Source organism: Bison bison, unplaced genomic scaffold, assembly GCF_000754665.1.
Source record: "Bison bison bison isolate TAMUID 2011002044 unplaced genomic scaffold, Bison_UMD1.0 scf7180017864456, whole genome shotgun sequence".
NCBI lineage: Eukaryota > Metazoa > Chordata > Mammalia > Artiodactyla > Bovidae > Bison > Bison bison.
The window spans coordinates 28,329,808-28,343,367 of NW_011495018.1; the positions used below are offsets into that span (position 1 = coordinate 28,329,808).

The 13,560-nt window shown below is 38.1% G+C and overlaps 1 protein-coding gene across 6 annotated transcripts in view; it reads left to right on the forward strand.

Annotated features, from left to right (window-relative positions):
- Positions 1 to 13,560, forward strand: part of LOC105002686 (chromosome unknown open reading frame, human C10orf76) — a 180,098-nt gene that overhangs the window by 12,378 nt on the left and 154,160 nt on the right. For 5 of the 6 annotated variants that reach the window (XM_010859465.1, XM_010859470.1, XM_010859466.1 and 2 more), the window contains exons 2-9: positions 726 to 838; positions 1,931 to 1,987; positions 2,097 to 2,243; positions 4,150 to 4,257; positions 7,399 to 7,491; positions 8,208 to 8,282; positions 8,367 to 8,453; positions 13,415 to 13,471. In XM_010859465.1, the coding sequence (XP_010857767.1) occupies positions 737 to 838; positions 1,931 to 1,987; positions 2,097 to 2,243; positions 4,150 to 4,257; positions 7,399 to 7,491; positions 8,208 to 8,282; positions 8,367 to 8,453; positions 13,415 to 13,471 (726 nt within the window). In that variant the 5' untranslated portion in view covers positions 726 to 736. Of the gene's footprint in view, positions 1 to 197; positions 263 to 725; positions 839 to 1,930; positions 1,988 to 2,096; positions 2,244 to 4,149; positions 4,258 to 7,398; positions 7,492 to 8,207; positions 8,283 to 8,366; positions 8,454 to 13,414; positions 13,472 to 13,560 lie in introns of all 6 variants that reach the window. The other variant, XM_010859467.1, reaches the window with a different exon arrangement.

A 13,560-nucleotide genomic window follows, 5' to 3' on the forward strand; every position in this document is an offset into this window, starting at 1 on the left:
TGAGGATTCCTTGAGGCAAGATGGGAAAATTTGGGCATGATTTGTGGAACTGCTTTTATAGAGAGTTAAAAAATACACTGAAGTTATATGTATGTATATATAGAATTAAATTTGAAGGGAGTTATATTTGGTTATTTTGAAATTAATTTAATTTTTGGTCTTTTAACTACTGTTTTCTGCCTTGGGTTTCTTTGCAGAGGAATTTCTGAAGACAGTCAAGTCCATTGTGATTTATGTGGCAGTGAAGGCCAAGTACTTTGCAGTGAGGAGGACCTACTTACTTTGGGGAAATCAATGGAGCACATCAGTCTGCAGCACACTTCCTGCCTTAATGGTCTTAAGCTCGATCAATACTTGAAATTTAACTTCACCATTAGTCTGTGGGCAGTGTGTGCTTTGCAGCCTTTCCTCCATCAACCTCAAATATATGACAAGACCTATTACAGATGGAGCTAGTTACACTTTCCTGCTTGGTTTTGGATCTTCTTTAAGTCTTGTCCACTGGCATGTTTTAAGGATGTAAAATGTGTTTTGCTGTAGACCAAGTTATGATTTAAACCTTGAAATTACCTGGTCAGAGGAGGGGATGTTGGACAAATGCACAAAATCTATAGCATGGTTATTTATCATTTCTTCTTCCTAAAAAATTTCCCATCAAGAGGTAGTTCAATAGCTTCTCCAACATCTTAGCATTTCTGGCACTAACTGTGGCTTTCTTTTGACAGATTCTCTCACCATGGCACAGGTAGAGAAACGAGGGGGTTTGCTCCGGAAATCTTCAGCCTCCAAAAAACCATTGAAGGAAAAAGTGGTGCTGATGTATGATGAGATCTTCATGGTAAGGCCTGGAGCTCTGACATTTTTCACAGATTGACTCCTTAGTTTCTTGTTCCAAAATGAGAATTAATCTCACCTCTGCCTCCTACTGTCTAGTTCTTCAGAGGGAAAAAGAGAACAACGGTGAGAGTAAGCTCTCTCGTAGAAATTATGATCATGTGTTAATTAATATAGATTGTTATTATGTTGTTCTTATAGATTGTTGCCTCTAGCTGGATAAAACAATTGAAAGAGGATGGCTGTTTCTGAATATATTTAAGAGTTGTCTTCCTTATGATTTGACTTAAGGACCTTTCTATCCTAGATGTCCCTTGAAGTTCCCTTTGGCCCTAGAATTCTATGGTCCAGATATTTTAAAAAGATGCACTGTTACATTCTGTCTCAAGTTGTTAGTGGATAGAACAATTGCTTAGTTAGATTGTCTCATCCTCCAACTCTATGAGATGACTAAGGAATTATTAGCAATTAGATTGGGGATTTTTTTGGGTCTTCAGAACTGTATTGACCATGGTCTAGGCCGGTGTTGTAAAATATAACCTATCATGGAAGTTTAGAGTAATTAGATACCCTGCATATGTACTTAATTTCTGAAATCTTGGTCATAAGTAGTACATGTAAACATGTAAAACATGTTATTCTTGTAAAAGGAGTTGCATATCTTGTGTAATTCTGTGGACTTTCTTTCCTAGAAGGAGAACAGTGATAATATTTACCCTACCTGGCTCACCGGGCTGTTGTATTTCATGTATGTGAATGGGCTTGAAAACTGAGCACCCATAAAAGTACAGTGGGGATGTATCAGAATATAACTGGTTCTTCACTTCTCGTTAAGAAGAGGAAGATTTGAGGGAGATTCTTTGAGTTATTTAACTTCTGGTACAGGGAATATGTATCCATGTACAATGTCTTCCATTTGGGGAACCCCCCAAAAATTGTTCCCCGTTACAGCTGTTTGGAATGACCAAGCATTTTCAGAGTTAATTGTGAGAGGTAAGATTGACCCTATGAAAGACATGTAGTGACTCTTTCAAATGTGTTCTTAATGCTTTGGTGTTAGCTGGGTATACTGAATCTACTTATCTTCTGGTTTCAGACAGAGGACCCTAGTAAGTGCAGTCCTCGGTTTTGGGAGGAGCTCTTCCTCATGAAGGTAAGACTTGGTGGCCTCTGTGGATTTTCCTGGTAACTGAGATTGCCTTCACAAATGTTCTAGGCGCTACACTAAAAATGTACTCAGGCCCTTATTGTTTCCATGTTAGGTGAATTTAGAATACCTGGAAGGCAAGTTGGAATCTCTTGATGGTGAGGAGTTAATGAAAATCAAGGACAATATTAATTGCTTATTTCAACACTGCATCCAGGCTCTGGGAGAGGAACATCCAATTCGAGTGGTTAATGCATTGCAGGTACATGGCTGGGAGACTGGGGAAGTCTTGTTTATAAACTGTAATACATCTATTGGAGCTTGAGGAACCTAAAATTACCCTTAAGCTTGAGGCTTTTTTTCCCTTTATTTCTTTAACCAAACATCTATGCTATATTTGATTTAGCTATCTTCCTGGTTAAGCAAATGGACACCTATAGGAGTAATCTTGTCCATTTGTATAATTTGATCTAATGCCAAGGTGGATTGTTTGACAGAATTTTTATTATTACTTGAAGGAAAGTAAAAGAGAGAAGAAACTCCAGAAAGGATGCTTAGTCTACAGCAAAAATCATAAGACTTTCTTAATTAAATAAATATTGTTTTCTTATATAAACAGTATTTTCTCACTAGACCAAGAGTTCTTATTCTGAGGTTTCAGAAGGTCCTTGACTCCCTGTAGTTTTATGTAATATTTTATGTGTATATGTACATTATGTGTATATGTACATTTTTTTGGAGAGAGGGCTTTCATCAGATTCTCAAAAGGGTCGGTAACTCTTGTTTTTAGAATCATTGTTCTTAATGCTAAGTGGCATTATCATGCGGAAGATTCATGAATAATTATTTCTTGAATTACTGTTATGCCTAACACTGAGCTGGTGGGATACATTATAGTCTTCTTGAGGGTAAAGATGGTTTTATTCAATACTTCGTTCCTGGTGTGTACATCAGTGCCTGGCAGGTAGCATTCTAGAAGTAAATTTTTTTTGAAAGAATAAGGGGCAAAATTTCTAAAGTTTATAGTTTAGTAGCTCCAGTGTAGCCTAGATTGAGCTGAGTACCTAGGGTAGTGATTGACAAGCTTAGAATATGAAGAAGTCATGACAGTGTAAAGAATTTTATTGGAACTTTTGATAGATCGGGTTTAAGTTTCTAACTTACAAGTTGGGCAGATCAGTTTGTGACCTCCAATTTTCTCATTTGTAGAATGTAGAAATTATCTTTTGAGCTGATGCCCCAGAAAGAAGGACCATGTTTATCCTGTATCTTTCTTAACTTTTGGACAGTAAATTCTATATTTGGAGCATCATAGTTGTCAGGACCTCTTCATTGCAAATTGAAATGAAAGTTGGAAATTGTACTTCCTGTAATTACAGTGACTTGCTGTGGGGGCATGAATTGTAAACTTTTTAGTTCAGTGGAAATATATTGACATTAAGTCACTTGGTGAACCATAGAATTATAGTATGTATTGTAATAATTGATATTTATTGAGCTTTAACAAAGTTAAGTTCCAGGCTATTCCAGGAATTTTAACACAGTTCCAAGGACTATTCTAAGTGCTTTACAGTATTAATTCACATAGTCTTCACATCATCCTTATGAGATTAATGCTATTATTATCCCATTGTATAGATGAGAAAAATGAAGCACTGAAAAGTTAACTGATTTGTCCAGGCTCACACAGTTAGGAAGTAGTGGATGGGGATTGTAATGAATTTTTAAGATTTAAATTGATCAGTTGTTATCATACAGGGTCTTCTATAGTTATTAAAAATAATTACTAAAGGTGATAAGCTATTATGTAAATTCTAAAATTAATTTTAAATAAGGGAAAGCTCTATCAACCCTATGATTCAAGCTCAAAAATGGTTTCTTATTTTTGAAAATCACCTTCCAATCTTTGTCTGCAGTGTTATTTTTAAAAAGAGGATGGCCAGAAAAGAATAAAGAAGATGACAGTTTCAGATGCTATTCGTCTTTTAATTTCTAGATTTTGCACATATTAAGACCCTGACTGCATTCTGGAGCTCAGAGCATAGAGCAGTTGATTGTCAGCTATATGAAGAGAAGGTTCTGAGGTTGTAGTGTGAGGCTACTGATCCAATGCCCTTCGCATTTTGAGACTTTCTTTCTAGAAAGAATTCTTTCTCTCATCTCTGCAGACCTTGTGTGCACTCATTCGAGGAGTCCATCAAAAGAATAAGTCTACCTCTGGGTTTGACATTATCAACATGCTGATGGGCTTTGACAAGGCGGAGCTGTGCATGAAGGTGAGGCATAAGCTGCAGATGTGCCTGTGGGTGTCTGCTTCTGACAGCTGTTGAGGAATACCATCTGCAGACAGTTAAATGTTCTAGACATTTAACTCAGATAGACATAGATGATTGAATTGGCCTTGAATTTGGATATTTTTACAGATTTGGTTTATCCTTTAATAAAGGAAAATTTGAAGTTCAGATTTGTATTGAGGCTTCCTTTCCATGTAGGATAAAGACTGAGCAGCTTGTGATTTACATCATGATCATACATTCTTAAAAGCATGTAAGAATTTAAATAGAAGGTAACAAATTAATACACAAGGATACTTTAGTTCTAAACTTTTAAGTTTTCTTATTTAACACAGTGACTTTATCAGAATTTTCGTTTCTACTGTTTGATGCCTTTTGAGAAATAGTGTTATCAGTATGTAATTCACACGTCATACAGTTCATCCTTTTATGGTGTATAACCAGTAGTTTTTAGTATATTCATGGAGTTGCACAACCATCACCACTGTTAATTCAGAACATTTTCATCACCCCAAAAAGAAAACATGTGCCCATTATCAGTCATTCCCTATTTTTTCTTCTCTGCAGCCTCTGGCAACCATTAATATGTTTTATATCTCGATAGGTTCACCTCGACTGTACTTTTCATATAAATGGAATCATATGTAGTCTTTTGTATCTGGCTTCTTTCACTTAGCATAATGTTTTCAAGGTTCATCCATGTTGTAGCATGTACTTCATTCCTTTTTTTTGCTGCTTAGTATTCTACTGTATGAAAGTATCATATTATTTTACTTATCCATTCGTCAGTTGATAGACATTTGAGATGTTTCAGCATTTTGGCTGCTATGAATAATGCTGCTATGAAGTGCATGTAAATGTGGACATATGTTTTTAATCCTCTTAGGTATATACCTAGGAGTAGAATTGCTGGATCATACGGTAATTCTATGCTTAACATTTTGAGGAGATTCCAAAATATTTATCGAAGTGGCGATACCATTTTACATTTTCCCCAGCAGTGTGTATGTGTTTTTGTGTGTGTGTGTGAAATATCTATTCAAATTCTTTGCCCATTTGTAGGTTGAATTATTTGTCTTTTTATTGTTGGTAAGAGTTCTTTACATATTTTGGGTACACATCCCTTATCAGATACCTGATTTGTAATACTGTCACTATCTTGAATGAATGTTGTTCACATGAACTTTGAAGAACTCGTATTCTCTCATTCACTAAATTTAAAATAAATCTCTATGTGAAAGAATGGGGTTCCCTAGTGGCTCAGATGGTAAAGAATCCACCTGCAACCTGGAAGACCTGGGTTTGATCCTTGGGTTGGGAAGATCCCCTGGAGGACGGCTTGGCAACCCACTCCAGTGTTTTTGCCTGGAGAATCCCCATGGACGGAGGAGCCTGGCGGACTACAAAGAGTAGTCTTTGTGACCCTGGGGTCACAAAGAGTCAGACACAACTGAGTGACTAAGCACAGCACAACACATGCAAAAGAATCCTTATAGTGAATAGATGATTTTTAAAAAGTTATGAATATGCAATTAGTGTACAAAGATTTAGTACCTGGAGTCTTTTTTTTTTTTTTTGGCCATACTGCGTGGCATATGGGATCTTAGTGCCTTGTCTAGGGATTGAACCTTTGTCTCCTGCATTGGAAGTGTGGAGTCTTAACCACTGAACTGCCTTCATTCTTTTGACAAACATTTATTAGGCTCCTGTGTGCCAGGCACTGGGGATGCAAGGCAAATCCGACATGGCAACCATCCTCAGAAAACTGTTAGATTAGTTTTCATTTTTCTCCCTTCCTCCAGACCTAACATCTTTAAATCTGTCATCCACACTGACAACAGAGTGATGTATCTTAACACTCAAATCTTGGTTAAAACCCTGTATTAGTTTCCTATCACTGAAAGGGTAAAGACCAAACTTCCTTGTTAGCCTTATATAACTTTTATGATCTTCTTTCTATTTATTTCTCAAATTGCATCTCTCATCACTATGCCTCACCCTTCCATAATAACAAACTGCTTGTATTCCAGCTGCACACCCAGGACCGTTTTCATTCCTTGTGTGTTTGATCATGCTGATGTCTGTGTAGAATTCCTTTCCTCCTGCAGTTTTAATTAATTCCTACTGATTTTTCAAAGTACAACCTGTCCCTTAAGAGTCCTGAAATAGGTAACATCACAGCTAATTCCTTTCCTCCATATGTATATCTGTCATAGTAATCATTAAGTTAAAACTGTTTACTTATTTTTCTGTCCTATTAGACTAAAAATGCCTTGAGAGCAAAGGTCATTGTCTTATTTTTTAATTTTCTTTGAAAACACAAAATTTGGCACATAGAATCTACATATTTGTTGAATTGAAGTGGCTTATTTTGAATATTCACTCAACCTTCCAGCATGCTAAATCTGTAGTCTCCATTCATTTTCCTATGTAAAAAATTTCTTTTTTTCTTCTTTCTGTTGTAGTATCTAAGGGTTTCATCTTTTGACTATATTTGGTATGACAGCTGGTTGTTAGTACAAGTGATAAGCTCTAATCACTTCGTTAGTAGACTTGACCAGGATTAATATGGGCCAACTTTGTTGGATAGTGCACATGGCCAGTGAATAGCTACTAGTGATATTATCTTTGTTATTTGTTCAGTGTGCCTGCATCAAGTGATATGCTTTCTTTATCAAATAATGAAACATACTTATTTAACTATTTTTATTAACCTTTAACTTAACCATTTGTTTTTAAAAATTTATTTAATAGAATTTCATTTTATTTAGGTTATTATTTTTAATTTGTAAATATATTATTTAATCATTATTAATCTTTGAAAAATTTACTTCATTCTTAAAGGTTTGTATGAGGGTGATAGTCTGCAAACATTCATTTGGTAGAATAGTGAATTCTTTATTATTATGTGCAGTTGTACTAAAGCATTTTCCTCAAAATAGCTAGACTTAGAAGTCTTCCTTTTCTTCATCTAATCGTGCAAGGCCTAGGCCTCAGGCAATGATATGGTTGCTTCATTTAACGTTACTCACTTTACCCTGTGTAACATAACCCAGAATATGGCAAAGACACAGTGGAAATGTTATTTGTTATGGTTTAATACTTAATGGGTCTCTTTGTCAGAATCTCATGGAGAGTTTGGATTCATTGCTTTGTGCAGAAGGTTCTGAAAGTCTGAAGAGCTTATGTCTGAAACTTCTCCTCTGCTTAGTGACAGTAAGTGACCCATCTATATGTTTCTTTGTCAAGGGTGAGAATCAACAGCAGGGGCAAATTTGAACTCTTGAGCCCAAAGTTAGAAAGAAAAAGAGAAATATCTTTACTGGGCTTTTACATCACTCGGCTATGTTTGTGTAGAAGGAAGTTAGTTGTATGGACTTCTGCTTCCTAAAAGTTGCTCGTTGGAGAAACTGATGACATTTTTAACCTGTACCAGTCCTGGAGAAGTACTCTCTTCTGTATTGCCCTTCTCATCAGGTCTCATTTGGAAATAATTTTTGTGATTCTGAATATTTTTATTTGTTCTGACCTTGATGTTATACCTGGAAGCTGGACTGTACCTTCTAGGATGTTATTCATTAATTTCAGGTGGTTTCCTTTCCCTTCACTCTCTTGAAGACTTGTGGATCATAAAGTACTTTCTGTGCATTTGGGAAATGAAACCCAAGAAAATTAGGCAAATGCTTGTGTGAGGGTATAAGAGAAACAATGAGAAGGTCAAAAATTTAGAAAGTTTTAATTTGCTAACTTGTTACCCTTCTAGTGTCTTGTCTCTTCAGGCTCTGGTGGCTTTGGGGATGCTTATGAAAGATCTACTAAATATTTAGTAGAATGTTTTAACATTTCTGTTTGTCTTAGATACTAGGTGAGGAGATACACCTGAGATATCAGTGTCTTAGTATAGACTTTAAATAGCCTTTTATTGTATTCAGGTGACAGATAACATCAGCCAGAACACTATCTTGGAATATGTAATGATCAACAGCATATTTGAAGCAATTTTACAGGTAGGTCAGTTCCCTTGTTACCTTTTTCTTTTTTGGATATATTGCTTCCCCAAGCACTCTCACTGTTGGTGGTTCTGGTTACAGATACTCTCCCACCCGCCAAGTCGTAGGGAACATGGGTATGATGCTGTCGTCCTCTTGGCTTTGCTAGTGAACTATAGAAAATACGAGGTGAGTCTCTTAATGGACAGCTGCTGTTTTTCTATAATCTTCCTAAATGTGACAACTTCTAGTAATTTTGTTTAATGTAGAAGACATTTTCTTGGTAAATGGTATATAGATTAATTTTGATAAATTAAATTCTAAAAGTCCTATGTTAGACTCCTGAGGTAGAGGTTATAGCTGTTTAAAGGAATCCTGTGGTGTAACTTCCAATAAAGTAAGTAAATCTTTCTTAATGTAGTGGTTCCCAAACCCAGCTTATCATTAGAATTACCAGGAATTTTTTTTAAAAAGATGTTTCTGGGTCATACTCTTTATTTATTTATTTGTTTAGCCATACAGTATGGCATGCAGGATCTTAGTTCCCCGACCAGGGATCAAACCCATGCCCCCACCCAGTGGAAGTGCAGAGTCTTAACCACTGGTCCACCAGGGGAGTTCTGGGGCCTTACTCTTTGCACACCAAATCAGAATCTCTTAGGGGGTGGGACCTGGGTATCTTTTTTTAAAGATCTCCTATTGAATGTGATGCTCAGGGGATTGCGAACCACTGACCTAATGCATCTATTTTGAAATATTCAACTTATATATTAGTTTTCCATAATGCACTCAGGCCACTTGTATAAATATCACTGTTGGTCTGGGGACTCTCTAATTTTGATGGAAGTTGAAGACAGAGCCTTATCCATATTAATTTTGGAGTTCTTTTTGCCATTGAATTAGGGACAGATTTATAGGTTTTGAGATGAAGAGCTGAACTCAAAGATTTACACTTGGGTTGGTCATTTACTTGATTCCCCTCAAAAGGCAGAATACACTGAAAAGAAAGGGGACCATTTAGGGAAGGCCAGAGCCTCATTGGGGGTTGCTTTGCAGGAGCAGGGAGTACTTGGTACTGGGTCCTGGACACTAGGACTACTTTACTGAGGCCAGAAATCAGAAGCTGCATTGAGGCAACTTGACTTTCTTTATTTAATAAGTAGCAATACTATGCAGAGAAGGCAATGGCACCCCATTCCAGTACTCTTGCCTGGAAAATCCTGTGGACGGAGGAGCCTGGTAGGCTACAGTCCATGAGGTCACTAAGAGTCGGACACGACTGAGCGATTTCACTTTGACTTTTCACTTTCATGCATTGGAGAAGGAAATGGCAACCCACTCCAGTGTTCTTGCCTGGAGAATCCCAGGGACTGTGGAGCCTGATGGGCTGCCGTCTATGGGGTCGCACAGAGTCAGACACGACTGAAGTGACTTAGCAGCAGCAGCAGCAGCAATGCTATGACATTCTCATTCCCTGGTGGCTCAGAGGGTAAAGTGTCTGCCTTCAATGTGGAAGACCTGGGTTCAATCCCTGGGTGGGGAAGATCCCCTGGAGAGGGAAATGGCAACCCCTTCCAGTATTCTTGCCTGGAAAACCCCATGGGTGGAGAAGCCTGGTGGGCTACAGTCCATGGAGTCACAAAGAGTCAGACACGACTGAGCGACTTCACTTTCACCTTCTTTCAATACTATGACAAATGGGCCAACTGGAGGGAATATTTTCATTTTTGAGCTTCTGGATCTTCACTTAGCGATTTTTGATATGATTACTTGCCATGTTAAAAGTGATGGGTAACATAAAATATGGAGCTTATTCTTACAAAGAGGGATTTGAAAGAAGGGATTCTGTGAGAAAGGAATACTTAAAGAGGGACTGGAATATGGAGCAATGTTAATGTTTTATAAACTCCAGGAGCTGATTGTTTTCTTTGTCTCAGAGGAACTGATGAATGGTGTACGGAGCTACTAATAAATAAGTAATTTATCACCTACACCTGTTTTGCTGGTGATCTGGAAGGGCCAGCATGGTAGCCATTTTGATCTCTGTCATGTGTAATTGCCTCTGGGGCCTTATTACAACAGCAAGAAAAATAGCTGAGGAAAAATGCTGAAGGTAGTTAAAGAGAGTTGAGTTATGTGTGATATTAAAGCACCATCATCAGTAATGAATATTTTCAGAACATTCTGCTGGATGCAGGCCACTCTGAGACCAGTGGCTTGGCTTCTCTGAATGTGAACAGCACCCTGGTTCAGCCCAGTAAGACTTTCTGAAATGTCAGCTTGAAAAATTGGACATGGCCATGGAGCTGGAGAAAATCATATTTCTAGAGTGAGGTATGCATCTCTGGTCTGTCAGAAACCCCAGAAGAATTAATATAGTAGGTGAGGGCAAGCTGGTAGGCATAATTTATCTGGGCTTTGCGGCTTTTGATATAAGTCACTCACCAGAAACCATTAAGGAAACCTGGTGACCATGGAGCAGGAACGTTTTTGACAGGAGTGTGAGGAATTTCCAGATGAACACAGCAAAACCAAAAGCTGGAGAAGTTTTATGCAAAATACAAGAGGGTGTGCTTGGGAGAACAACATTTTAGTTACCAGCACATTTGGTCCCATGACCAATGGGGTAAGCTGTAACCTTTCCAGAAAGGTGCAGAGGGTGCCAGAGAGGCTCCGTGTCCAGCTAAATACAGAGAAGACAAATTAGGTGTTGAACTTAAGGAATGAGAGTAGTTCTTCCTCACTTCATTTTAGTCACTTAATCTTAAGAGATTAGAAGATCAGGTTGGGAGGGGAAAGATGTAGGGAAGAGCAATGAAATTTTTTAAGTATGGTTTCAGTTCAGTTCAGTAACTCAGTCTTGTGCCACTCTTTGTGACCCCATGAATCACAGCACGCCAGGCCTCCCTGTCCATCACCAACTCCCAGAGTTCACTCAGACTCACGTCCATCGAGTCAGTGATGCCATCCAGCCCTCTCATCCTCTGTTGTCCCCGTCTCCTCCCACCCCCAATCCCTCCCAGCATCAGAGTCTTTTCCAATGAGTTCTTAGAATCAACTCTAAGTATGGTTTAGATCAAATAAATGCTGGACTCTATTAGAGTGATTCTGTGAAGTTTATAATTCTGACTTGCTGATGAAAAGTAGATTCTCTTGAGTTTTAAAACATGACCAGCACAATAGGTATATAGTGTTAAGGAAAATCAGTGTCTGCTGGGATAGAAATTTTCACAGCTTTAAGATCTTGGCCTTCTGGATTGGCTAAGTCTTCTGAAATGAAGTGACTCAGCCCCCAACTGCTGCCCTGAACATGATGTTTCCTAGATACTACAAAATTGTTTATTATGTCTGGTTTTAAGTTGTTCTTTCTCTTTTTTCCTTACAGAGCTTGTTTTGAATGTGATAAAAATGTCAGGAGAAAAAATATAGCTACCAATAATTGAGTCCTTATTATATGCCAGATACTGTGCTGAGGATTTAACTTGATTTAAATTTTGTAGCAGCCCCAAGGAAGGAAATATTATTCCCCATTTTACAGATGAAAAAAATTGAGCTTAGGTTTATTAACATGCCTACCTCATCACAATTAATAACTGAAGGAGCTGGAAGTTAAACCCTTGATTTTTGCCACCTTTCCTCTTTTCCTCAACAGTTGCTAATGCAATGGTTGTTTGGTAATGTCTTGGTAATCTTGTCTTGGTAATCAATGTCTTGGTAATCAGGTAGTCCTTATTAGTACCTGAGACAGTCTACTTTTGGGAAGGTGAGTAAGTAGGAGTTTCAAAAATTGTGCCAAGAGACAGTGGCCTGCTTCTTCTACTCTTGATCTCATCCTGATGGTATCTCCAGGTCAGCCCGCTGCTGATTTTCATTTCCAAGGATCTGCTTGCTTTGGATCTTATCTGAAGTCTGTCGCATCAGCATTGTTGTTAGAGGAAGAAGCATTGAGAGCCTTTATCTGTTAGATCAAGTAATGAATGGAGTGGGTTTTACCTCCTTGAATTGGGTTGTAGAAAACCTTATAAACATTTGGCTGTTAAAAAAAGCAAAGCTTCTCTTTCTCTATTCCCAACTGACATTAGAAAGATGACCTCAGGAACTTGATTAATAAAGTCTGAGGAGATGGGGGTTAGCCTTTTAGTTGGATTTCCAAGTTTCTCAGTAATGTCTTTTCTTGGTTGCTGTAAAAGCTGTTAATCTAAGAACTATTGTTCTAGCTTTTCTTGGGTTAGAGTTTGTTCCTGAGCTGTAGAGGGTCTTTCCTCACATACCATGTGGGGGATGTTTTCAAGGTGAGCAGGTCATTGGTTCTCATCCCACCAGTAGGAGATGGCCCAGTTGCTTAATGAGTTTAAATATATGTCCATTTCCATATGCTACCCAGCTGAGATTGAATCTGGAAAAACTCAAGAAATCTTCCAGTGCTTTAAATGATGGGACAATCATTAAATCCCAGTGTCCTGACCAGATTGTAGTTTGGGTAATTACATCTTTCTTTTCAGTTCCCCTGCAGTGTTATTTGGGTATTGGATCCATAAATGGCCTCTCTGGCTGTTAAGCAGCTGCCACTTTCCACCCCCAAGGTGGCTTTGTTTTACGGGTGGGTGAATCAGTCCTTGGATATTGTCTGTGGAATGGTTAGGGAGCCTTTGGAATGAGAGTATAAGTTAGCAACTTATAAATTTGTGCCTTATGTCAGGGGAGCTTTTATGCCCCCCAAATGACAGCTGTCCCTATGGACTCAGTAAATTATTGTCAGGATAGGACAAAGTGAGTGTTGTGGAGTGTTCACTTACTTCTAGAAAGAAGAGGGAAAAATGAGAGAAGAGGCAGACATAGGCCTGAGCTGATTGAGCCTAGAGGAAAATGCAGGTAGAGTAGAATTGTGTGTGTGTGTGTGTGTGTGCATGTAAACATACACATGCTTGGGGTATGTGTCTGTGTGTCTGTCTGTCTCTCTCTGTGTGCTTGGCAAATGGCCATGCACACTGACAGATTTACTGGAAATGGAGGAAGTGAGCTGGCAAGATAGTTGGGCATAGGTATTAGGAACATCACTCTAGAGAGAGCATCTTGTTAAAACTTTGTTAAATAACTAATGGATTCTTAACTAGGTCACACTCACCTGGAGTCTCTCCTTTTGTTTACAGTCTGTGAATCCTTATATTGTGAAGCTGTCTATTGTGGATGATGAAGCCACTCTAAATGTGAGTATCTGGATTCTTGTGTTTTAATTACTTGCCTTTGTTGGCCTTACTTTAAGTGGATATTTAGAACCGAGAGTAGAAAACTATTG